At 41.5% G+C, this 27,179-nt stretch overlaps 1 protein-coding gene across 2 annotated transcripts in view; it reads right to left on the bottom strand.

Annotated features, from left to right (window-relative positions):
• Window positions 1-1,398: 1,398 nt before the first annotated feature.
• Window positions 1,399-27,179, bottom strand: part of rims4 (regulating synaptic membrane exocytosis 4) — a 60,320-nt gene continuing 34,539 nt past the window's right edge. For both annotated transcript variants that reach the window (XM_021609118.2, XM_021609119.2), the window contains exons 3-6: window positions 7,554-7,666; window positions 7,133-7,234; window positions 6,699-6,838; window positions 1,399-5,279 (exon numbers count right to left, since the gene is read on the bottom strand). In XM_021609118.2, coding sequence (XP_021464793.1) covers window positions 5,061-5,279; window positions 6,699-6,838; window positions 7,133-7,234; window positions 7,554-7,666 — 574 coding nt within the window. In that variant the 3' untranslated portion in view covers window positions 1,399-5,060. The remainder of the gene's footprint in view (window positions 5,280-6,698; window positions 6,839-7,132; window positions 7,235-7,553; window positions 7,667-27,179) is intronic.

Here is a 27,179-nt window from a genome sequence, read left to right as displayed (position 1 = left end):
GTCAACGGATTATCTCCTTATGTTTGGTTCCCACCGTGCAGCATAGAGGAGGAGGTGTGATGGTGTGGGGGTGCTTTGCTGGTGACACTGTCTGTGATTTATTTAGAATTCCAGGCACACTTAACCAGCATGGCTGCCACGGCATTCTGCAGCGATACACCATCCCATCTGGTTTGCGCTTAGTGGGACTGTCATTTTTTTTTTCAACAGGACAATGACCCAGCACACCTCCAGGCTGTGTAAGGGCTATTTGACCAAGAAGAAGAGTGATGGAGTGCTGTATCAGATGACCTGGCCTCCACAATCACCTGATCTCAACCCAATTTAGATGGTTTGGGATGAGTTGGACTGCAGAGTGAAGGAAAAGCAGCCAACAAATGCTCAGTATGTGTGGGAACTCCTTCAAGGCTGTTTGAAAAGCATTCCAGGTGAAGCTGGTTGAGAGAATGCCAAGAGTGTGCAAAGCTGTCATAAATAGGAAGCTACTTTGAACATCTAAAATATGAAATGTATTTTGATTTGTTTAACACTTTTTTGGTTACTACATGATTTCATATGTGTTATATCATAGTTTTGATTCCTTCACCATTATTCGACAATGTAGAAAATAGAACAAATAAAGAAAAACCCTTGAATGAGTAGGTGTGTCCAAACATTTGACTGGTACTCTATATGAGGTGTGTATAGTCGGGTGTGTGGATGAGTGTGACCTTACTGTACTACACACTAATCAAATCACAGGAAGTTGAAGCGGATCTTAAAAGAGACTGAGAGCCAGGAAGGCTCCCAGACACAAGCAGAAGTCTGTTGTGTTGACATTCACACGAAAAAGGACTAGAGGCCAAATTATTCCGTGACCTTCGGAGGTCTATTCAAACATTTCAAACAAATCAATTAAAAAAGTAAGTTCCCTTATGTATGTTCATCCACTTCAAAGTAATTCCAGCATCCAAACTGCACTGTGCACTCGCAGCATTTGATTTACTGTATGTAAACAGCTCAAAAAGTGTAATGACATTCAGCAATTGTCTTTGGGTGTACACTCTTGTAGCCTGAAATAATTTATGTGTCTTGCTGACAAAAGGATATTTTTTGTTGAAAGAAAAGTTGGGACACCTGAAGAGGGGCTGAAATACAAGACTGTCCTGGGAAGACATGTGCAGCCACATGGAATTCATTTTTTAAACCATGACACAGAGTAATGTGCACTCTGCAAAGGACAACCAACAACCAGGCTGTGCTCTGTCTATGACCGCCATGGAGTGAGTGCCCTATACAGTCTACAAATGCTGTAGGTAACGTTATTCCTCAGGCCAAGAGTCTGAAAATGCAGAAAATATGACTTTAGGCTAGGTTGCATTGTTTACATAATCCGTTCATAAATAATTAACATTGATGTATCGGTATAGATTTTATTGCTTACCATAATATGTTGATTTCATGTTGTCTGTCAAAGATACACACAGCAATGTTCACAACATGTTGTTACAAATAGGAGTAAACTATTTTATTGACAGTTGGAATAGAATAATAATTCACCAAATTGTGCATTACTCAACAATTAGTTTGAAAGAATTTCAAATATTCATGTTATAAATGATTGTGAATAAACCAAGGATCCACATGCTTAACAGCATCAGAAAGGATGTGTTCCCCATTTCATCCCACACCTCTGCACAAGAAAATGATATGCTCTGGGTCTAGTTGAAACACACCCATGTATTTTACGAACATAAAACAGTGCTTTCCTCTTTTAAATACCCAAACCCGCAAAGCAACAGAGACGCATGGGGCAAATGAAACTGTGACAAAATAAGCATTGGACAAAATTGAATTCAAAATAAGTTGAGACATCGAAGAGAAAAAAAACTGTTCACATTTTCACACTTTTTTTCCCCTTGAATTACATTTTAGGATTGTTAAGTCATCTGGTATGATTCTTGTGTTTTTAAGGCCTCTACTTGCATCACAATTGATGGTAATGAATTTAGATGTGCATGACAGATACGAGTAAAACAAAAGGGATAAGGATTCTGATGATAGCACATTTTTTGTGTTTTTGACATTCTCCACCAATTAACCATATTGAAACATCTCATTACAACAAACTCAAAGTCACACACCACTGCATCAGACCCATGAATTAAACTGTTGAATAGGCGATATCATACCTCTATGGCTGAGATACAGTATATGAGACAACCACAAGTTAAATTTGAAATCGGGTTGCACTTGTAAGTAGTTACATGGTTAATATTTTGAGCATTCTTCAAACATTTCCTACAATACCAATGTTTTTCATTCAATCATAACATGTATTTTTTATTATATCACAGTTGGTGAATTTTACAATAAACCATGTTCCATTCCATTTGGAAATCCAAAATGGTACACCGAAGTACTAAAGTAGGTGAATGACAACCATGCAATGTCAATATTATTTTATTAATTTTTCATATAGCTACTTTAAATTGATTTTGAAAGTAATGGTATAAGGAACAGAAGCCTGGAAGCTATTGTCTTTCATTGATAAAGGTTATTCCTCAAACTAAAACCTTCCATCAGTTTTTGATTGGAAAATGACTTCAGTTTTAAAATGGAGATTATTTAATTTAATGCCATGTGTATCTTTCAGTTGACATGGTACTAAATAATATCAGTTATTTTTGAAAACATAGATTTTTCCCCAAAGGTTTGTTTTACATATAAAAAGAAAATATTTTGGCACAAAGAAATAAAAAATACAAAAACATTCCATTTAAGATAAGTAGATTGATTTGATCTATACATTTTTTCATGTGTGAAATGTACAAAATACAATCGTACAGTACAATGCACTTTTTTACAAATGTTTTAAATCCTTAACTAGTTTTTCCAATATTCTTTAATAATATGGCGTCTTTCTTTTCATGTCTCTTCTATATAATATGTTCAGGCTAGTAAAGGTTCAATCCAAATGTTTTCTTGTTTGATTGTAAACTTGGTACAATGTGGTAAATGAGTTTTCTGGTCAGACTATGAGTGAAACTGTTTCTCAACATATCACCAACTCTGTTTAATTTTGTCCTCTTGTCCTATTGGGCCACCCTAATGATGTAGCATTTGTCAGTTCAAACACATGCATACACTTATACACTCACTCACACAAATGCATGCATACATACATACATACAGCACATACATACTTTACACACTTATTGTCTACACTGGATTGCATATAAATTACTTACAGGTTGTATTAGCTTAATAATAGTTTTAGCCTTATACATCACACTTCGAGGGACATAACATGGAGGTTTGTTGTGGATTGTTGTGGATGGGTGCTGCTACTTATTGCTTTACAAAATGAAGATATTGGTTGGAAAAATACATGTTTCAAAACAGTAAGTCTTGGTATCATATTCCTGTACCAGTGCTACCTGCTCTAGTGAACTCTTATCTTTATCACTTTGATGCTGTGCCTACAATTTAATGTTCATCTTAAGACTTGAATTTAGTCTTCAAGTTAATTCAGCATTTTCAAAATGTTGTCTCCATATTATTATAATTTTTTTACATTTCATAAAAATTTGACTTAATACATTATACACAACATGTAGGCTCATTCTAGCTAGACCCAGGTGTTCTGTGTAGTACTTAAACGGACCAAATACACTTTTTTCTTAATAGTTAATACAGCTATTCTGTTTTCAACAGTAGCACATAAGTCAGAATTGCAATAATCTTCATAAATCTGAACTTAACTGCTACATGTTAAGGACAATACACAATGTTCCAGTGAATGGTTAAAAGCCTGTCCCCTCTGACCAGAACATTGGCCATAATCTTCTGTTTATTTCCCAACCATTCTACATGTTGAACCACTTTTAACTGTTCGTTGGCACTGTGTGTGTTTTGTCGTTTAGCTCCTCAATCAATTTACAATTTAGTTTTAACCAACTTGTGTTGTTTCACTTCCCCTTGTAATATCTCATGCTTACTATTATTATTTTGTGATAAGCTAATACGGTATTCTGTCATGCAGATGCTACCACCTAATGCTACAACCTTACTATGCTACCAAGTTCTGCGTCTCTGCCCTTTGAACATGAATCAAATAAATCAGAAAACACACTTTGGCTCACTCAAGACTAACATTCATAGAAAAACATCTATAATAAAGCGGCCAAATAAAATACATGTTATTTTCATTACCCTACAGCTCTACAATTTTCTGTAAATTCCTTTGATTTAATTATATATCTGTCATATTTCCTCTCAGACCTTTGTAGATGATGAAAAAATATATTTCAAGCTTTCCTCACTGCTTCACTTGTGGAGTTGTGTTAATCACTACCTGCTTTGACAGTGTCATAATGATGATTGTAATTTAAAAAAGGACAGCTCTAACTGAAGCTTCAGTGCCCCTGTCACGAGCTGTAATCAGATGTTTCCTTTCCAAAATTACCCTTTTGAACAATGGCACAAGCCACAAAGTCAAGACACTTACTGGTAAATTGGCACAGTTGAAACTGTTAAAATATTAGACAAGCTTCAAAGACAATCTTAAATCTATTCAAACAACACTTAAGCTCAATTTAAATTTGAATTCTCAGCTTGGCTTATTTAATTGTAGAGAGAATCTGCTTTCCTTGGTGGTAGATGTCTAGAACTTGTGTTGGCTTATTTGCTTCTGTACCAGCTACATTATAACCATGATATTGCACATTCCCCTCTGTGTTGCAACCTTCAGCTTCAGACCCAATGGCTGCCACCAGAACCTCTCTCTTGCTCCCATGACACGCATTGACATATTATCTGGGGCCATGTAAAAAAACAGCCCAAGTCAAGAGTAAGAATAAGGAAATCCTATTCTCAAAGTCTTTCTAGAACTTTGGTGCCCCCTTTTTCTGCTGTTTCAAATAAATTATTTCTGAAAAACAGTGCAAGGCCAGTGTCACTAACCATCTCAGAGCAGTACACTACGGTCAATATATGTCCCTCTGAAGGGGTAGTGCATTTCTTTTGGGGGGCACACAAAGGGAAGGGTGTGTTCAAAAAAGAGCCTGTTAGCAAAGTTCTTAAGAGCGCTCAAAGGATGGGCCCACGGTGCTCTCCAAGGACAGTTGGGAAGAGTGCCGGATCAATGGTGCCATCGTGGGGTCCACCATGGACGAGGTGGGGAAAAGCTTGTACCAGCCAATCACCATGCTCGTCAAATCCAGCTCCTCCAATAAGATGCGGGCGACACCCATGAAGCATTTACGATCCATGCGTCCATAGTTTCCCCAAACAATCACCTGTTGGAGAAATAAAATGGGAATGTCAGTGAGACAAACAGAGATGCTATTTCCTGCAGGACAAAATAATCAATGACCAAAATTGATTTCCTCTGTGACTCAGTAGACAAATCACTTCTACTAATGTCTCTCAATCTTTGGACGGAAGATTGTTTCCCTGCCTCGGCATCCACTACAAATATGGTTCCTCCTCAACCTCAGGTTTCCAGAGGACATTTTGCAGAGGGGCTGGGTTCTATTTAAGCCTATAATGTTTGTTATGACAGAAAGGAGTAAATGTTCTCCTCTGAAAATGTTATTTCAGATGAATGTTCAACATCCCCTTTCCTTTCTAATACCAGAAAACCAGGCAGTTTATCCCTGTGTTCCCATGCCAAGTCTCCTAGAGGCAGAAATGTGTCTGAACAGAATGATAAGGAGGGAGGTGCAAAGATCTAATTATGCAGTGATAGGACACCAAATCATTGCTGGGATTAATCACAAGCTGTCAAGTAAACAGTGACTGTTTCGAAAGGCTATTAACCTCTCTGTTCTGTTCTAACTGCTAGGGCATGACTTTAGTTAGCCATATCCATGCAGAGCCCTTTTGCGGCTTCAATAGAGAAACTAAACTTGGGATATACAGAGCCTGGCTCAAATGGATAAGGCTATCAAAATTTGAAAATAGGGCAGTCACTATACTTTATTCTTTCTTTGGCACAGTCACTAATGTATGTCGGTGGAGTAAACTCAGCATGCCTTCAGTCCTTCCATTGTGCTTGTTCTCATAGCCGAGTGGGCAAGCCTGATCCCATACTAATAGAAACGGATTTTGTATGTCTGTACTGCCACAGGTGTGTGTGTGAGAAGTAAACAGGAAGAAGGTGTGAGAGGGCGCAGGGAGGAAAGAATGAGTGGAGAAAAATCTCCCGTGGACTTGTATATCAGGCATCCTGGAGCAATCGTCCAAATCATCACTTTTCATCGTCTGATTGCACCTTCGGGGCATGGAATTTGTTCCACTGGTAATGGTAGATGGTAGCTGACGCTACACTTATAGATGACACTTTACATGATGTTGTCTTTACATCTTCATAGACTAGTCTGCAAAATTAGACAACAACACTAGTTAACATTAACCCGGTGTCCTGCATTTGAGGTTATCATCAACAGGAGTAAACATTCAGAGATACAGTATCTTTGATTGCCGCAGTCACTGCCATTGTAATTATCGTAGAGACCACCAGGGCCATGTTCATTGGGCACCAAGCGGAAGAAAACAGATGGAAAAGGGGAGGGACTACCTGGACCTGGATACTCATGATCAATTCCTGTTTCAAAACATTTTTAAACATTTTTCATTGCGTGCCCTTATGAACATGAAACTGATGAATATTACGTATATGGAGTGAATAGTGACTGAAATCTGTTTTACCTTACCTGAACGACTTTTGCCTGTGGACTCTCCGAGAACACCAGCACTTGGTTATACAGAGGGTCCAGGGATTTCCTAACCGACTTTGTCTTCTTTTTTGCAACACAGATCCCCTTTTCAAGTAGGTACACTTTAATGTAAGCCGCTGGCAACAAGAGAAGACAGGTATTATTGCATTGTGTGTCTCTGGGGAACGCGTAATACCTCAAAGCAATCAGATCACACAGATACGCTTTTCATCCCCCATTTCAGATTACAAGATTAAAGATTAGACTTTGACATCTTGAAATCTACCATGAGGAACAAGGTTTGCAGTGTCTCAAAAATGGTTTTGTTTCTTCCTCCACTGTAGCAATATATGGTTTATTTTGAGTTCTGATTGGATATCATCTCCCAGAGAACTAAAGGGATTAGATGATGGTTGCATCTCCTTGCTCACCTGGAGGTCCTTTGGATCCAGGTTTCTGTGTGAGTCCTCTGGCCTGCACAATCTCCACCTCCAAACCACCATTTCTCTCCAGCAGGCCTATTTCAACATCACCTGGATAATTATAAACATATCTATTACTATAGTCACTCACTCACACTCACAAACTTTACTACTATTGAATGTTGGCTGTATGGTTCATACACATTACCTAATTTTAATACATTTCCTAACTCATGAAACCACACAAATCTTTTTACTTTAAGACAAACAATATATATTTTGCTCATGTGGTGAAGTGTGGCCCCTTCTGTCCATTACTGCACAATATATCTGTCCAGTTAAATAAAGGTTAAATAAATAAAATCAAATCAAATTTAAGGGACTTCTTTTGGCTCCAGAGCTATCTCAAGCACAGCGTTGTAACTCTCACCCAATGATGTTGTGGCTAATGTCTGTCGCCCAACAAACTGTGCAGGGCCCATCCCATCTAGGAAGTCACTGAATTGGGCGTCAGAGGCAAGGCACATCCCACTGTAATTTAGACTGGCAAAAAGGAGAAAGAAAAATAATTGGGAGAAACTGTTAGCTTCGCTTCTCTAAAGAGCAATCCTAGTAAGGCTTTATTTAATTAAGCTTTGTTTTACAGCTCCCTGCCAGGTAGCTATGTAGGAATTACATATTGGTTTCTTTGAGATTCAGTGACACAACTTTTGTTGAATTCTTAGTTAATAATACCTTGTAAATAAAAGTTAAGTATGAGTAAGCACCAGTGTTACCCTTTATTTTATGAGTATTTCTGAAAAATCATCGGATGTTTTGGAATCAAAACATTACTGCACGTAAGGCGCCAATCTAAAGTGAGATTTTTGGATATAAATAGGCACATTATTGAACAAAACATACATGTATTGTGTAACATGATGTCCTATCCTTGTCTGGAAAAAAGGCAGTTTTTTTTTACTTGGCTATGACCTAACATAATCAATCATATGTTCTGCTTTAGCTGTAAAGCAATTTTGAAATCGGACATGATGCGTAGATTAAAAAGGATGTTTATCTTTCATTTGCTGTATTGGACTTGTTAATGTGTGAGAGTTACATATTTCTAAAAAATATTTTTGAATTTCGTGCGCTGCCTTTTCAGCGGAATGTTGCCCCTAGCGGAACCCCTGCACTAGAAAAGTCCAAACTTGTTTTTCAACCACTCCACAAATGTATTTTTGGCAAGTCGGTTAGGACATCTACTTTGTGCATGACACAAGTAATTTTTCCAACAATTGTTTACAGACAGATTATTTCACTTATAATTCACTGTATCACAATTCCAGTGGGTCAGAAGTTTACATACACTAAGTTGACTGTGCCTTTAAACAGCTTGGAAAATTCCAGAAAATGATGTCATGGCTTTAGAAGCTTCTGATAGGCTAACTGACATCATTTGAGTCAATTGGAGGTGTACCTGTGGATGTATTTCAAGGCCTACCTTCAAACTCAGTGCCTCTTTCCTTGACATCATGGGAAAATCAAAAGAAATCAGCCAAGCCCTCAGAAAACAATTGTAGACCTCCACAAGTCTGGTTCATCCTTGAGAGCAATTTCCAAAGGCCTGAATTTACCATGTTCATCTGTACAAACAATAGTACGCAAGTATAAACACCATGGGACCACGCAGCCTTCGAGACCTATATCAACACAACCTGAAAGGCCGCTCAGCAAGGAAGAAGCCACTGCTCCAAAACTGCCATAAAAAAGCTAGACTACAGTTTGCACTTGCACATGGAGACAAAGATCATACTTTTTGGAGAAATGTCCTCTCGTCTGACGAAACAAAAATAGAACTGTTTGGCCATAAAGACCATCGTTATGTTTGGACGAAAAAGGAGGAGGCTTGCAAGCCGAAGAACACCATCCCAACCGTGAAGCACGGGGGTGGCAGCATCATGTTATGGGGGTGATTTGCTGCAGGAGGGACTTGTGCACTTCACAAAATAGATGGCATCATGAGGTAGAGAAATTATGTGGATATATTGATGCAACATCTCAAGACATCAGTCAGGAAGTTGAAGCTTGGTCGCAAATGGGTCTTCCAAAAGTACAATGACCCCAAGCATACTTCCAAAGTTGTGTCAAAATGGCTTAAGGACAACAAAGTCAAGGTATTGGAGTGGCCATCACAAAGCCCTGATCTCAATCCCATTGAAAATGTGTGGGCAGAACTGAAAAAGCGTGTGCGAGCAAGGAATGGGCCAAAATTGACCCAACTTATTGTGGAAAGGTTGTGGAAGGCTACCCGAAATGTTTGACCCATGTTAAACAATTTAAAGGCAATGCTACCAAATACTAATTTAGTGTATGTAAACATCTGACCCACTGGGAATGTGATGAAAGAAATTAAAGCTGAAATAATTTATTCTCTCTACTCTTATTCTGACATTTCACAGTCTTAAAATAAAGTGGTGATCCTAACTGACCTAAGACAGGGAATTTTTCACTAAGATTAAATGTCAGGAATTGTGAAAACCTCAGTTTAAATGTATTTGGCTAAGGTGCATGTAATCTTCCGACTTCAGCTGTAAAATGTCTGCTAAATGGCATATGATAATTAGTTTTGAATAAAATTACTATTTTACTTCTTCACACCCCTCACTCAATCACAGTGATTGGAGAGGCACCTGAGCTCTTATACTCAGCTCATCCCGATTTCCTTTGTATTTTATTCCGTCAGAGACAAAATGCTGCCAAAAATCACACATCAAGTAATTCCCTTAATTCTGCCTCCAGGCTGGTGGTTTAGCTGCTCCTCAGTGCTGGCCTGCTGCCAGAGGACCACTCTGTTCTGCTTCCTGCCATAGACAGACCGCCCAAACTCCAGCCTCATTGTCAGACACCATTAAGCCAAAGCTGCCGCTATTATATAAGAGCACTGAGTTCCACTGCACCAATACAGTGGCAGTTCTCTATCGAATGTTTAATTGACATGAACCCACAGGGGTTTGCCTTGAATATTGGAGGGGGTAAGGCTGATGTTGTGTTGAAGGGAGGTGTATGAGGAGGGCATTTGTTATCGCTTTACTAGGGGTGGCCATTGCTATGTTTAGATGTTGTCATTGAATAACTCAGTCCATTACAGGACATGGCAACTGACATACTGTAATAAAGTGTAATGCAGTGTGTGTTGTTGTGGCTCCCAGGTCAGTGTTACAGACTGCTGACATTGTGACTGCAGATACAATTATTCTTCTAGGTTCACAGGTGCATTTGCTTTTACTGTGTTATTTACATTTCACTATATGTACACCATTGCAGCTTTGAAATATATTTAAAAAATGTACCATCCCAAACACTGGTACCCAGTTTGTTTTTGTTGAAGTACCAGAAATGTGATGAATTGTTACCACTTAATGAGTTGGACGCAAAGGATATAATGTTGCCCCCAGACAAGGCCCAAATCCCTGTCATTCACATGAAGAAAATAAGGAAATACAGGGGGAGGAGATCAGGGTGCCTTGTGAGAATCGTTGACGAGTGTGTAACCGCCTCTACCATCCGTTCTATTATCCAACGTGCAATCACTGGATAATAAACTGGATGAGCTCCATTCGAGATGATCCTACTGTCATGATGTGACAATCATTCATCTGATGACTGTTATTAATTTTATCAACTAACTATGTTTAATTGATGCTCTATTCAATTAACATAAACACACATGATATAGGTTATCGATCACTAACGTGATACAATGAAAACAGGTCCCTAGTGGACAAACAAAAGCATGACCATTTGCTTACACAAAGGGAAACAAGGGGTAGGTAAGGAGAGGGAGAGACAAAGTGAGTCAACTTATTGTACATACACCACCGTTCAAACGTTTGGGGTCACTTAGAAACATCCTTGTTTTTGAAAGAAAACCCATTTTTTTGTCCATTAAAATAACATCAAATTGATAAAAAATACAGTGTAGACATTGTTAATGATGTAAATGACTATTGTATCTGGAAACAGCAGATTTGTATTGGAATATCTACATAGGCGTACAGAGGCCCACTATCAGCAACCATCAGTCCTGTGTTCCAATGGCACGTTGTGTTAGCTAATCCAAGTTCAGCATTTTAAAAGGCTAATTGATCATCACAGAAAACCCTTTTGCAATTATGTTAGCACAGCTGAAAACTGTTGTTCTGGCCTTCTTAAGACTAGTTGAGCATCTGGAGCATGGGATTGATAAAGGCTCAGAATGGCCAGAAACAAAGAACTTTCTTCTGAAACTCATCAGTCTATTCTTGTTCTGAGAAATGAAGGCTATTCCACGTGAGAAATTGCCAAGAAACTGAAGATCTGGTACAACGCTGTGTACTACTCCCTTCACAGAACAGTGAAAACTGGCTCTAACCAGAAATGAAAGAGGGTTGGGAGGCCCCAGTGCACAACTGAGCAAGAGGACAAGTACATTAGAGTGTCTAGTTTGAGAAACAGATGCCTCACAAATCCTCAACTGGCAGCTTCATTAAATAGTACCTGCAAAACACCAGTCTCAACGTCAACAGTGAAGAGGTGACTCCGGGATGCTGCCCTTCTAGGCAGCATTGCAAAGAAAAAGCTATTTCTCAGACAGGCCAACAAAAATAATAGATTGAGATGGGCAAAAGAACACAGACACTGGACAGAGGAACTCTGCCTATAAGGTCAGGATACTGGAGTCGCCTCTTCACTGTTGACGTTGACACTGGTGTTTTGAGATATTGCTTGCCTGAGGTAGAGTACCTGTAGACCACACTATCTACCAAGAGAGTTTTCATCAGTGGTGTAAAGTTTTTTTGGGTATGTGCACATTAATTTACTATTTATATTTTTGGCAACTTGTACTTTACCTTCACTACATTCCTAAAGACAATAATGCACTTTTTACTCCATACATTTTCCCTGACACCCAAAAGTATTCGTTACATTTTGACAAGAAAATGGTCCAATTCACACACTTATAAAGAGAACATCCCTGGTCGTCCCTACTGCCTCTGATCTGGCAGACGCACTATACACAAATGCTTCATTTGTAAATTATGTCTGAGTGTTGGAGTGTGCCCCTGGCTAACCATCAATAAAAAAAGCAAGAAAAGTGTGCCGTCTGGTTTGCTTAATATAAGGAACTTTTACTTTAGATACTTAAGTACATTTTAGTAGTTCCATTTACTTTTGATAATTAAGTATATTTAAAATCATATACTTTTAGAATTTTACTCAATAAATATTTTACTGCGTGACTTTCTCTTTTACTTAGGTCATTTTCTATTAAGGTATCTTTACTTTTACTAAAGTATGACAATTGAATAATTTTTCCACCACTGGTTTTCATCTCTATTTTTTGTAGCCATCTATTTACCACCCCAAACTTGGACTAAGACCGCACTCAGCGAGTTGTATAAGGCCATAAGCAAACAAGAAAATGCTCATCCAGAAGCGGAGCTCCTAGTGTAGAGTGTTTAACACAAAATCTGGGGAGGGGTCAGCTGAGTTTAAGACTGCATCATCTGCATTTAAATGGATAAGAGAGCTTCCTAATGCCTGAGCTATGTAAATTGAGAAGAGCGTTGGGCCTAGGATCGAGCCATGAGGTACACCATTGGTGACAGGCAGTGGCTGAGACAGCAGATGTTCTGACATTATACACTGCACTCTTTGAGAGAGGTAGTTAGCAAACCAGGCCAAAGACCCCTCAGAGACACCAATACTCCTTGTTCGGCACACAATAATGGAATGGTCTACCGTATCAAAATCTTTGGCCAAGTCATTAAAAATAGCAGCACAACATTGCTTAGAGTAAAGGGCAATGGTGACATCATTGAGGACATTTAAGGTTGCAGTGACACATCCATAACCTGAGCAGAAACCAGATTGCATACCAGAGAGAATACTATAGACATCAAGGAAGCAAGTCAATTGATTATTAAAAAGTTTTTCCAACACTTTTGATAAACAGGGCAAAATAGAAATAGGCCTATAACATTTAGGATCAGCTTGATCTCCCCCTTTAAATTAAGGACGAACAGTGACTGCCGTCCTAGCAATGGGAACCCCCCAGAGAGAAGAGCCAGGTTAAGAAAGTCAGAGATAGGCTTGGCAATTATAGGGGCAGCAACATTAAAGAGGAAAGGGTCTAAACCATCTGACCCAGATGTTTTTTGGGGGGTCAAGTTTAAGATAGCTCCTTTAGCACCTCGGACTCAGTGACCGCCCGCAGGGAGAAACTTTGTTAGCTGAGCAGGGGGAAAAGAGGGAGGAGCATCAGGGCTAGTCACATTAGAAGGGTGAGAGATGAGGAAATGTTGGACAGGCAAGGGGGCATGGCTGAGTAAAATAGGAATCCTGACATAATGAAGTGGTGATTAAAAATCTCAGCTTCTTGTCAGTAACAACAACATCATCAACTTTAAGGGACATGGGCAGCTACGAGGAGGAGGGTTTATGCTCCAGGTCTTCAACTGTTTTCCAGAACTTTTTGGGGTTAGACCCACAGAGAGAGAACTGCTCCTTAAAGTCACTAACTTTGGCTTTCCAGATAGCCCGAGTGGACTTATTTCTAATTTTCCTGAACGAGAGCCAGTCAGACTGAGTATGCATGTGCCGAGCATTTCGCCAAATGCAATTATTGAGGTGGAGTAACTCTGCAAGAACATGGTCGAACCAGGGGCTGAAGCTGTTATTAATTCTAATTTTCTTCATGGGGGTGTGTTTGTTAACAATATCAATTAAAATATCAAGAAAGAGGGTCGAAGCGACAAACTATCATGGCCCAAACACATCAAGAAAGTCGTGAAGAGGGCACAACAAAACCATCACAAATTTGTACAGATGCACAATTGAAAGCATCTGGTACAGAAAATGCACCGCCCACAACTGCAAGGCTCTCCAGAAGGTAGTGTGGTCTGCCCAACGCATTACTGGAGGCAAGCTAGGACACCGACAGCACCCGATGTCACAGGTAGGCCAAAAAGATCATCAAGGACATCAGCCACCCGAGCCACTGCCTGTTCATCCGCTATCATCCAGAAGGCGAGGTCAGTACAGGTGCATCAAAGCTGGGACCGAGAAACTGAAAAACAGCTTCTATCTCTAGCACATTAAAACTTGTTGAGGATAGGGGGCAGTATTTTCACTTTGGATGAATTGCGTGCTCATAGTGAACTGCATCAAACTCTGTCCTAGATTGCTAATATATGCATTATTATTACTATTGGATAGAAAACACTCTGAAGTTTCTAAACCTGTTTGAATTATGTCTGTGAGTATAACAGAACTCATAGGGCAGGCAATCTTCCGTCATCGCCCCCTCCTTTCCCAACAAGATATGGATCTGGAAGCACTTCCTACGCCTTCCACTAGATATCCTCATTCAGTAGAAAGTGGAATGGAGCATTTGCTGTGAACTTTGACCGAATGGGAGGGGAAATAGTCAGTGTCCCGACAGAATGCCATTTTCCTGTGGCGCATTTCTCTGTGGGAGATATCGCTGTTCCATTTGGCTACAGATGAAAACATATGATCCGGTTGGAACGTTATTGGATATATATGATAATAACATCCTGAAGATTGATTCTCTACTTAGTTTGACCAGTTTATTCGACCTGGAATATATCTTTTGGAAGTTTTCGTGCGAGTTATCTTGGACCAGCAGTCAGTTTTTGGGCACGTGAGCTGAAAGTGATAGCAAATGCAGCTACTTGGACACTAGTATTGGACATTACGGAACAAAACAACGATTTATTTGCACTACATTCTGATGAAAGATCATCAAAGGTAAGGGAATATTTATGTTGTAATTTTGTATTTCTGTTGACTCCAACATGGCGGAGAAATACTGTCTGAGCGCTGTCTCAGATTATTGCAATGTTAGGCTTTTTCTGTAACATTTAAAAAAAATCTGACACAGCGGTTGCATTAAGAACCAGTGTATCTTTAATTATATGTAGAACATGTATCTTTAGTCAAAGTTTATGATGAGTATTTCTGTTATCTGGCGTTCTATAATTCCTCCGGATATTTTGTAGGAATTTCTGAAAATGGCATCAATGTAAACCGAGATTTGTGGATATAAAAATGCATATTATCGAACAAAACATAAATGTACTGTGTAACATGTCATATGACTGTCATCTGATGAAGATTTTCAAAAGGTTAGTGATTCATTTTATCTCTAATCCTGTTTTTGTGATTTTATCTTTGGCTGGAAAAAATGGCTGCTTTTTTCCTTTGATTTGGTGGTGGTCTAACATAAATATATGTTGTGTTTTCGCTGTAAAATATTTGAAAAATCTGACATGATGGGTAGATGAACAACATGTTTATCATTCATTTGAGGTATTGGACTTGTTAATGTCATGTATTGTCATGTTGTGTCTTGTTTCTGTCCTTTCCCTTCACCCTGTCTCCCTCTGCTGGTCGTTATTAGGTTACCTTTTCTCCCCCTCTTTCCCCCAGCTGTTCCTTGTCTCCTCCTAACTACCTCGTCACCCCTTTTCCCACCTGTTCCCTTTTTCCCTCTGATTAGTCCTCTATATCTCTCTCTGTTTTTGTTTCTGTCTTTGTCGGATTCTTGTTTGTGTTATTCATGCCTGAACCAGACTATCGTCATGTTTGCTGCAACCTTGTCCTGTCCTGTCGGAATCTGCCGGTCCATCTGAGCCTACGTTTGTTTTGTTATTAAAGAAGCTCTGTTTACGTTAATTCGCTTTTGGGTCCTCATTCACGCACCGTAACAGAAGAATCCGACCAAGAATGGACCCAGCGACTTCGGATCCTCTCCACTCAGCCGTCGAGATCCAGGGAGCGATGCTAGGCAGACACGAGCAGGAATTGTCTGCTGCTCGACATGCCGTTGAGACCCTGGCCACCCAAGTCTCCAACCTCACAGAACAGGTTCACCATCTCCGCCTCGATCCACCGGCCACTTCCAGGGCTTTCGAATCTCCGGAGCCCAGAATCAATAACCCGCCGTGTTACTCTGGGGAGCCCACTGAATGCCGCTCGTTCCTCACCCAGTGTGATATTGTGTTTTCTCTCCAGCCCAACACTTACTCCAGGAGCACTGCTCGTGTCGCCTACGTCATATCTCTCCTTACTGGACGGGCTCGTGAGTGGGGCACGGCAATCTGGGAGGCAAGGGCTGAGTGTACTAACCAGTATCAGGACTTTAAGGAGGAGATGATACGGGTTTTTGATCGATCTGTTTTTGGGGAGGAGGCTTCCAGGGCCCTGTCTTCCCTATGTCAAGGCAATCGATCCATAACAGACTACTCTATTGAGTTTCGCACTCTTGCTGCCTCCAGTGGCTGGAACGAGCCGGCTTTGCTCGCTCGTTTTCTGGAGGGTCTCCGCGCAGAGGTAAAGGATGAGATTCTCTCCCGGGAGGTTCCTTCCAGCGTGGATTCCTTGATTGAACTCGCTATTCGCATTGAGCGACGGGTTGATCTTCGTCACCGAGCTCGTGGAAAGGAGCTCGCGTTCTCCGTTGCCCCCCTCTCCGCATCACTACCATCTTCCTCTGCCGGCTCGGGTGCTGAGCCTATGCAGCTGGGAGGTATCCGCATCTCGACTAAGGAGAGGGAACGGAGAATCACCAACCGCCTCTGTCTCTATTGCGGTTCTGCTGGTCTTTTTGTCACTTCATGTCCAGTAAAAGCCAGAGCTCATCAGTAAGCGGAGGGCTACTGGTGAGCGCTACTACTCCTGTCTCTCCTTCAAGATCCTGCACTACCTTGTCGGTCCATCTACGCTGGACCGGTTCGTCAGCTTCCTGCAGTGCCTTAATAGACTCTGGGGCGGAGGGCTGTTTTATGGACGAGACCTGGGCTCGGGAACATGACATTCCTCTCAGACAGTTAAGGGAGCCCACGGCCTTGTTCGCCTTGGATGGTAGTCCTCTCCCCAGGATTCAGCGTGAGACGCTACCTTTAACCCTCACTGTCTCTGGTAATCATAGCGAAACCATTTCTTTTTTAATTTTTCGTTCACCTTTTACACCTGTTGTTTTGGGCCATCCCTGGCTAGTTTGTCATAATCCTTCTATTAATTGGTCTAGTAATTCTATCCTCTCCTGGAACGTCTCTTGTCATGTGAAATGTTTAATGTCTGCTATCCCTCCTGTTTCCTCTGTCTCTTCTTCACAGGAGGAGCCTGGTGATTTGACAGGGGTGCCGGAGGAATATCACGATCTGCGCACGGTGTTCAGTCGGTCCAGGGCCACCTCTCTTCCTCCACACCGGTCGTATGATTGTAGTATTGATCTCCTTCCGGGAACCACTCCCCCCCGGGGTAGACTATACTCTCTGTCGGCTCCCGAACGTAAAGCTCTCGAAGATTATTTGTCTGTAGCTCTTGCCGCCGGTACCATAGTCCCCTCCTCCTCTCCCGCCGGAGCGGGGTTTTTTTTTGTTAAGAAGAAGGACGGGTCCCTGCGCCCCTGCATAGATTATCGAGGGCTGAATGACATAACAGTGAAGAATCGTTATCCGCTTCCTCTTATGTCTTCAGCCTTCGAGATCCTGCAGGGAGCCAGGTTTTTCACTAAGTTGGACCTTCGTAACGCTTACCATCTCGTGCGCATCAGGGAGGGGGACGAGTGGAAGACGGCGTTTAACACTCCGTTAGGGCACTTTGAATACCGGGTTCTTCCTTTCGGCCTCGCTAACGCTCCAGCTGTCTTTCAGGCATTAGTCAATGATGTCCTGAGAGACATGCTGAACATCTTTGTTTTCGTTTACCTTGACGATATCCTGATTTTTTCACCGTCACTCCAGATTCATGTTCAGCACGTTCGACGTGTCCTCCAGCGCCTTTTAGAGAATTGTCTTTTTGTGAAGGCTGAGAAGTGCACTTTTCATGCCTCCTCCGTCACATTTCTCGGTTCTGTTATTTCCGCTGAAGGCATTAAGATGGATCCCGCTAAGGTCCAGGCTGTCATTGATTGGCCCGTCCCTAAGTCACGCGTCGAGCTGCAGCGCTTTCTCGGCTTCGCGAACTTCTATCGTCGTTTCATCCGTAATTTCGGTCAGGTGGCAGCTCCTCTCACAGCCCTTACTTCTGTCAAGACGTGCTTTAAGTGGTCCGTTTCCGCCCAGGGAGCTTTTGATCTCCTCAAGAATCGTTTTACATCCGCTCCTATCCTTGTTACACCTGACGTCTCTAGACAGTTCGTGGTCGAGGTTGACGCGTCAGAGGTGGGCGTGGGAGCCATTCTTTCTCAGCGCTCCCTCTCTGACGACAAGGTCCACCCTTGCGCGTATTTTTCTCATCGCCTGTCGCCGTCGGAACGTAACTATGATGTGGGAAACCGCGAACTGCTCGCCATCCGCTTAGCCCTAGGCGAATGGCGACAGTGGTTGGAGGGGGCGACCGTTCCTTTTGTCGTTTGGACTGACCATAGGAACCTTGAGTACATCCGTTCTGCCAAACGACTTAATGCGCGTCAGGCGCGCTGGGCGCTGTTTTTCGCTCGTTTCGAGTTCGTGATTTCTTATCGTCCGGGCTCTAAGAACACCAAGCCTGATGCTTTATCTCGTCTCTTCAGTTCTTCAGTAGCCTCCACTGACCCCGAGGGGATTCTCCCTGAGGGGCGTGTTGTCGGGTTGACTGTCTGGGGAATTGAGAGGCAGGTAAAGCAAGCACTCACTCAAACTCCGTCGCCGCGCGCTTGTCCCAGGAACCTTCTTTTCGTTCCCGTTCCTACTCGTCTGGCCGTCCTTCAGTGGGCTCACTCTGCCAAGTTAGCCGGCCACCCTGGCGTTCGGGGTACGCTTGCTTCCATTCGCCAGCGTTTTTGGTGGTCCACCCGGGAGCATGACACGCGTCGCTTCGTGGCTGCTTGTTCAGTCTGCGCGCAGACTAAGTCCGGTAACTCCCCTCCTGCCGGCCGTCTCAGGCCGCTTCCCATTCCCTCTCGACCGTGGTCTCACATCGCCTTAGATTTTGTCACCGGACTGCCTTCGTCAGCGGGGAAGACTGTTATTCTTACGGTTGTCGACAGGTTCTCTAAGGCGGCTCATTTTATTCCCCTTGCTAAGCTTCCTTCTGCTAAAGAGACGGCACAAATCATCATCGAGAATGTTTTCAGAATTCATGGCCTTCCGTCAGACGTCGTTTCGGACAGAGGTCCGCAATTCACGTCTCAATTTTGGAGGGAGTTTTGCCGTTTGATTGGGGCTTCCGTCAGTCTCTCTTCCGGCTTTCACCCCCAGTCTAACGGTCAAGCAGAACGGGCCAATCAGACTATTGGTCGCATCTTACGCAGTCTTTCTTTTCGCAACCCTGCGTCTTGGTCAGAACAGCTCCCCTGGGCAGAATACGCCCACAACTCGCTTCCTTCGTCTGCGACCGGGCTATCTCCTTTTCAGAGTAGCCTCGGGTACCAGCCTCCGCTGTTCTCATCTCAGTTCGCCGAGTCCAGCGTCCCCTCCGCTCAGGCTTTTGTCCAACGTTGCGAGCGCACCTGGAAGAGGGTCAGGTCTGCACTTTGCCGTTATAGGGCGCAGACTGTGAGGGCTGCTAATAAGCGTAGAACTAAGAGTCCTAGATATTGTCGCGGTCAGAGAGTTTGGCTCTCCACTCAGAACCTTCCCCTTAAGACCGCTTCTCGCAAGTTGACCCCGCGGTTCATTGGTCCGTTCCGTATTTCTCAAATCATTAATCCTGTCGCAGTTCGACTTCTTCTTCCGCGATATCTTCGTCGCGTCCACCCGATCTTCCATGTCTCCTGTATCAAGCCCGTTCTTCGCGCCCCCGCTCGTCTTCCCCCCCCCCCCCCCCATCCTTGTCGAGGGCGCACCCATCTACAGGGTCCGTAGGATTTTGGACATGCGTCCTCGGGGCCGTGGTCATCAGTACCTAGTAGATTGGGAGGGGTACGGTCCTGAGGAGAGGAGTTGGGTTCCCTCTCGGGACGTGCTGGACCGTGCGCTGATCGAGGATTTCCTCCGTTGCCGCCAGGTTTCCTCCTCGAGTGCGCCAGGAGGCGCTCGGTGAGTGGGGGGGTACTGTCATGTATTGTCATGTTGTGTCTTGTTTCTGTCCTTTCCCTTCACCCTGTCTCCCTCTGCTGGTCGTTATTAGGTTACCTTTTCTCCCCCTCTTTCCCCCAGCTGTTCCTTGTCTCCTCCTAACTACCTCGTCACCCCTTTTCCCACCTGTTCCCTTTTTCCCTCTGATTAGTCCTCTATATCTCTCTCTGTTTTTGTTTCTGTCTTTGTCGGATTCTTGTTTGTGTTATTCATGCCTGAACCAGACTATCGTCATGTTTGCTGCAACCTTGTCCTGTCCTGTCGGAATCTGCCGGTCCATCTGAGCCTACGTTTGTTTTGTTATTAAAGAAGCTCTGTTTACGTTAATTCGCTTTTGGGTCCTCATTCACGCACCGTAACAGTTAATGTGTGAAAGTTAAATATTTCTAAAGAATATTTTTGAATTCCCTGCGCCACCTTTTCAGCTGAACGGGGGGGGGGGGGGGGCTGCTGCTGCCTATGGGCATATACTAGGAATTACTGGCCACTTTATGGTATCTTAGTCACTTAATGTTTACATATCTGGCAATACTCATCTCATGTGCATATACTGTTTTCTATACTATTCTATGGTATCTCATTCACCTAATAATGTTTACATAACTTGCATTACTCATCTCATATGTATATACTGTTTTCTATACTATTCTACTGTATCTTAGTCCATTCTGCTATGACATCGCTCATCCATATGTATATAGTCTTAATTCATTCCTACTTAGATTTGTGTGTTGGGTATATGTTGTGTAATTTGTTAGATATTACTTGTTAGATATTACTGCACTGTCGGAGCTAGAAACACAAGCATTTCGCTACACCCACAATAACATCTGCTGATCACGTGTTAATCACGTGTATGTGACCAGTAACATTTGATATGATTAGATCAGATTTTTCCACCTCAGGAGACTAAAAAGATTTGGCATGGGTCCCCAGATCCTCAAAAACGTATACTGCCGCATCATCAAGAGCATGGTTGCATTCACCGCCTGGTATGGCGGTGAGTAAGCATTTCATGGTGGTCTACACTTGTTGTATTCTGCGCATGTGACAAATAAATGTGATTTGATTTGAATTATGGTCTTGATTATGATGAAGCAGCTTGACAGGAGGTTGGTGGCACCTTAAATGGGGAGAACAGACTTGTGGTAATTGCTGGAGCAGAATCAGTGTAGTGGTATCAAATACATCAAACATGGTTTCCATGTGTTTGATGGTATTCTATTTCCTCTGTTCCAGCCATTATTATGAGCCGTCCTCCCCTCGGTAGCCAACTATATAGCGGCTATACGACTGAGCTGATTAATTATTAATTTCTACTCATTAGCGGGCAATCCAGGACTCACTTTCTATAATTAGTTAACGCTGTTGTTACTTATTGTTAGATGATAGGGACATTTTGACGGTACATGTGTACATGTGTGCAATTAATTCAGTACAAACAATTAAAGCCACAATCTGTCATTTCAACTGCCTGACCCTGCCACAATGTTTAGGAAGTAGAGGGATGGGGGTGTGGAAATGTAACCACTCTTAAATGGATTGCTATGGGTCACTGAGTATAAATCATAACCTGATAGTTCAAAGATGTACTATGCCTTCAGAAAGTATTTTGTTGTGTTACAAATTGGGATTAAAATGGATGTTGAATTTTTTTTACAATCTATACAAAATACTCTGTAATGTCAAAGTGGAAGAAAATAAACTATTAATGAAAAATAAAACACTAATATATCTTCATTAGATAAGTTTTCAACCCCCTGAGTCATTACATATTAGAATCACCTTTGGCAGCAATTAGAGATGTGAGTCTTTTTGGGTAAGTGTCTAAGAGCTTTGCACACCTGGATTGTACAATATTTTCCCAATATTGTTTTTGAAAATCTTTAAGCTCTGTCAAGTTGGTTGTTGATCATTGCCCAGACAGCCATTTTCAAGTCTTGCCATAGATGTTCAAGCCGCTTTAAGTCAAACCTGTAACTAGGCCACTCAGGAACATTCAATGTCGTCTTGGTAAGCAACTCCAGTCTATATTTGGCCTTGAGTATTAGGTTTAAGTCCTGCTGAAGGTGAATTTGTTTCCCGGTGTTTGTTGGAAAGCAGACTGAAACAGGTTGTCCTCCAGGATTTTGCCTGTGCTTAACTCTATTCTGTTTATTTTTATGGTAAAAAAAAAACCCTAGACCTTGCCGATGATGATCATATCCATAGCAGGATGCAACCACCACTATGCTTGAAAATGTGAAAATACTCATTGATGTGTTGGATTTGACCCAAACATAATGCTTTGTACTCAGTACAATAAGTAAATTTCTTTGCCACATTTTTTGCAGGATTACTTTCGTGCCTTGTTGCAAACATATGCATGTTTTGGAATATTTTTATTTGTACAGTCTTCCTTCTTTCACTCTGTCTTTGTGGAGTAACTACAATGTTCATGATCCATCCTCAGTTTTCTCCAATCACAGCCATTAAACTCTGTAACTGTTTTAAAATCACCATTCGGTCTCATGGTGAAATCCCTGAGCAGTTTCCTTCCTCTCTGGCAACTGAGTTATGAACAACGCTTGTATCTTTGTAGTGACTGGGTGTAATGAAACACCTTCCAAAGTGTAATTAATGTGCTCAAAGGGATATTCAGTGTCTGTTTTGTCTACCAATAGATGCCCTTCTTTGCGAAGCACTGGAAAACCTCCTTGGTCTGTGTGAATTTTTTCAAAAATCTAAATTTCACTTTGACTTTGTGGGTTATTGTGTGTAGATCAGTGGCACAACATCTCAATATAATGCATATTCAATTCAGGCTGTAACAACAAAATGTGGAGAGAGAAAAAATTAAGGGGTGTGAATACATTCAGAAGGCACTTTCTGAATATTCAAATGAAAACAAAAACAAAAACACTAGAATAAGCAAACCCCCCAACCCCCCACCCCTGTACCAACCTTGCTCATTGAGCTGAACATAGGTGCTGAAGACGCATAATGAATTTCCTCCCTGTGTTAAAGTTATGACCTCGATTCCTCGTTTTTTCCCCCTTCTCTCTGGTTCTTCGCTGATCTATTTTTAAAGCACTTCAGGGACAGTCCAAACCAGCTGCCACACATTTGGACAGGCAGTCTTGGGAGATTTCTCACCCTATCTCATCTATCTTCTGCCATCACTCTCGACTCAGGTTCACTGTTTCTTTATCAAATAGCGCTTGAAGAAACACGGACATTCTGGGTAATGAGTGGGATAACAAAATACAGACTGACCCAATAACTCTTTTGCACTCTGTTGCTATTATGCATTACATCCTGTTCCACTGAAATTAAAGTTTTACTCTTGATAAATGAAAATGATTACCCCTATGTCTCTAATGTACCGTATATTCTAGTTGGCAAACACAAAATATATTAGAATTTGACTAACAGGTCTATTTTCATGCATTAATAATGATCCTGTGCCCATTGCCTTATTAAAATACACATGCTCAATCATCATGCTTCATTACTTTGACAGCTGAAATATGCAGAGGTACACTACATGATCAAAATTATGTGGACACCTGCTCGTCAAACATCTCATTGCCAAATCATGGGCATTAAAATGGAGTTGATCCCCCTTTACTGCTATAACCTCCACTCTTCTGGGAAGGCTTTCCACTAGATGTTGGAACGTTGCTGCGGGGACTTGCTTCCTTTCAGCCGCAAGAGCATTAGTGAGGTTAGGCACTGATGTTGGACAATTAGGCCTGGCTCGCAGTCTGCGTTCCAATTCATTCCAAAGGTATTCGATGGAGTTGAGGTCAGGGCTCTGTGCACATCAGTCAAGTTCTTCCACACCGGTCTCGACAAACCATTTCTGTATGGACCTTGCTTTGTGCACAGGGGCATTGTCATGCTGAAACAGGAAAGGGCCTTCCCCAAACTGTTCCCACAAAGTTGGAAGCATAGAATCGTCTAGAATGTCATTGATGCTGTAGCGTTAAGATTTCTCTTCACTGGAACTGAGGAGCCTGAACCATGACAAACAGCCTCAGACCAGTATTCTCATCCACCAAACTTTACAGTTGTCACTATTCATTCGTTCTGTGAGCTTGTGTGGCCTACCACTTCGCAGCTGAGACGTTGTTTCTCCTAGACGTTTCCACTTCACAATAACAGCACTTACAGTTGCCCGGGGCAGCTCTAGCAGGGCAGAAATGTAACGAACTGACTTGTAGGAAAGGTGGTATCCTATGACGGTGCCACGTTTAAGTCAATGAGCTCTTCAGTAAGGCCATTCTACTGCCAAGGTTTGTCTATAGAGATTGACTGGCTGTATTATCGATTTTATACACCTGTCATCAACAGGTGTGCCTGAAATTAACGAATCCACTCATTTGAAGGGGTGTCCACATACTCAATCACATTTTAGATGTTTGTTTGTTGTGACAAAAACTAAGTCAACATATTTCAGCGACACTGAAACAAATACTATGGTCAAATCCTGCAATTTGTATCTAATGTTGTACGTCAGGGATTATGTACATATTTTTTAGAAAACGAGAGCCAATCTCACGCAACCTATGGTATATAAAATAGCTTTTGAAATTAGATTGGGTGAGTTGACTGAGAATACATTCTCATTTGCAACAACGACCTGGGGAAATGTACAAAACATAGGCCTAGTAACATACAAGATCTAAGCAAGCAAAAAAACACAACACAATACAAAATAAAAAAAACTTAAGATCAATCATAGAAATATAAAAACCAAACACATTATTCCTTAAAAAGGTTCTCACATAGCTCTCTGACTGCATCAGAGGCACCAATTCATGAAATTTAAACCATTCCACAAGCAACGTGCAAAATAGATATAGACAGATTTACATATCTCTGTCAAGATCGAAGGGACCTCTAGAGTTTACCGTTCCCGAGATCTTGTCTGATAGCTTGTATCTCTATAGGTTACCAGAGAAGTAAGGTAGGGTGGTAGTTTACACAAGAGGGCTTTATAGACAAAAAAGCTTAATGCATAGATCTGTGAGACTTCGAATAGGGCCAGCCTACTTTCTCATACAGAGTACATTGATGTGTGCTGAACCTACTGCCCGTAAAGAAGCATTATGCACTATTATATACAGTGGCTTCAATACAGTGGCAGCTGCATTCATATAAATTATATTGCCATAGTCTAAAATCGGAATGAATATCGACTGAATGATTTGTTTTCTGCTATTTACCGTAAGGTACAACCTATTCCTGTAAAATAAGCCAATTTTTATACTTAACTTTTTAACAACTCATTAACATGTATCGGGATATCCAGATATTTACACTTCGTTTAACCTGCATTAAGCACTAACTTTAGTTCAACAAAGGCCCTCTGCAGGGCAATAAAGACCGACTGAAAGAGCCTGGTCAGCCATGCATACAGGTGAAGGTTTAACGTTTTTACAGATGAACCAATATTGTTAATATAAATCGTGAAAAGAACTGACCAAGACTTTAACCTTGTGGGACACCCTCTGTTATGTCCACAAAACACGATTTAACACCATCAGTAAATACACTGTGTTCTGTCCTATGAATAATTTTCAAAACCTGCAACATGCAGCCTGGTTCAGACCAATTATTGTAAGTCTCTGAATAAGTAATGAGTGACCCACAGTGTTGAAAGCCTTAGACAGGTCAATAAAAAGGGCTCCACAATGTTTCTTCCTATCCAAACAATTAAAAAACGTAATTTAGCAGAAGCAGAGATGGTGGTGTACATTTAGAATACATCTTATGTTTAAAAAGGATCTAAGTTGAGTATTTACCAAGGATTCTAAAATGTTTGCTAGGGAAAAGGGCCGGTAATTATTTTGGTCACAAGGGTCACCACCTTTGTGAAGGGGTATATGTGCTGCCTTCCAGACCGTGGGGATGATACCAGAAGTAATTGTAAGGGTACAAATATGTGTTAAAGATTCTGCAATCAGAGCAGAAGAAAGCTGCAGCAAGAAGGGATCATGGAAATCTGCCTCAGTGGATTGTTTTTATATCAATCTCCAGCAAGGCATATAGCACATGACAAGTACAAAGTTGTTGAAATGAAAACAAAGATTCACCAGAAGTTGCCTGATCCTCCATCAATCCAACTGGGGGTTGGGAGAGGGAGGAGCCATCTACTGACTGACCAGGGCCAGCTAAACCAATATTTCTTTCAAATTAAAATTGTACTGAGATAAAATCATGATTAAAAGCATCACTTATTTAATTTTCCCCAGTAATGATGCCAGAGTCTGACAGAATTTGCTTAGGCAGGGAAGGAGGGGAATTCCCAAACTTTATTGCATTTACTGTTTTTAAATATTTAGACGGATCACTAACATACCTTACAGTCAGAAATAGAACTTAGAAAGTAGCTGGATTCAACTTTCTAAATTGAGGAAGTACATGTATTTCTCAATTGTCTGAAAAGCTGCCAATTGGCTAACACGTCTCTTTTTTGTCTTTGCTCAGGCCTGATTTCTCATCACAATGAGATCTGAAAGTTCTATAGAGAATCATGTATTAGCTATATTTGTTACTCTAAGGTGTTTAAAGCGGGCGTTTGTCTCCCTGAGATTTACAAAGAGATTAGAAAATACCTGCTATAAACAAGTAACCAGAAATTCAAACTTTTTGGGAATAGTGACACTTAGGGAACATGATGCTACAAGAGTCAATTTCCCATACAGTACCAGTCAAAAGTTTGGACACACCTACTCATTCAAGGGTTTTACTTTGTTTTTACTATTTTCTACATTGTAGAATAATAGTGAAGGCATCAAACTATGAAATAACACATATGGAATCATGTAGTAACCAAAAAAGTGTTAAACAAATATATTTTAGATTCTTCAAAGTTTTGCATTGACAGTTTTGCACACTCTTGACATTCTCTCAACCAGCTTCACCAGTAATGCTTTTCAGACAGTTTTGAAGGAGTTCCCTCTTATGCTGAGCATTTGTTGGCTGCTTTTCCTTCAATCTGCGGGTCAAACTCATCCCAA

Source organism: Oncorhynchus mykiss, chromosome 7, assembly GCF_013265735.2.
Source record: "Oncorhynchus mykiss isolate Arlee chromosome 7, USDA_OmykA_1.1, whole genome shotgun sequence".
In the NCBI taxonomy this organism is placed as follows: domain Eukaryota; kingdom Metazoa; phylum Chordata; class Actinopteri; order Salmoniformes; family Salmonidae; genus Oncorhynchus; species Oncorhynchus mykiss.
The sequence above is the reverse complement of the archived record's forward strand: the minus strand, read 5'-3'. Positions and strand labels throughout refer to the sequence as shown.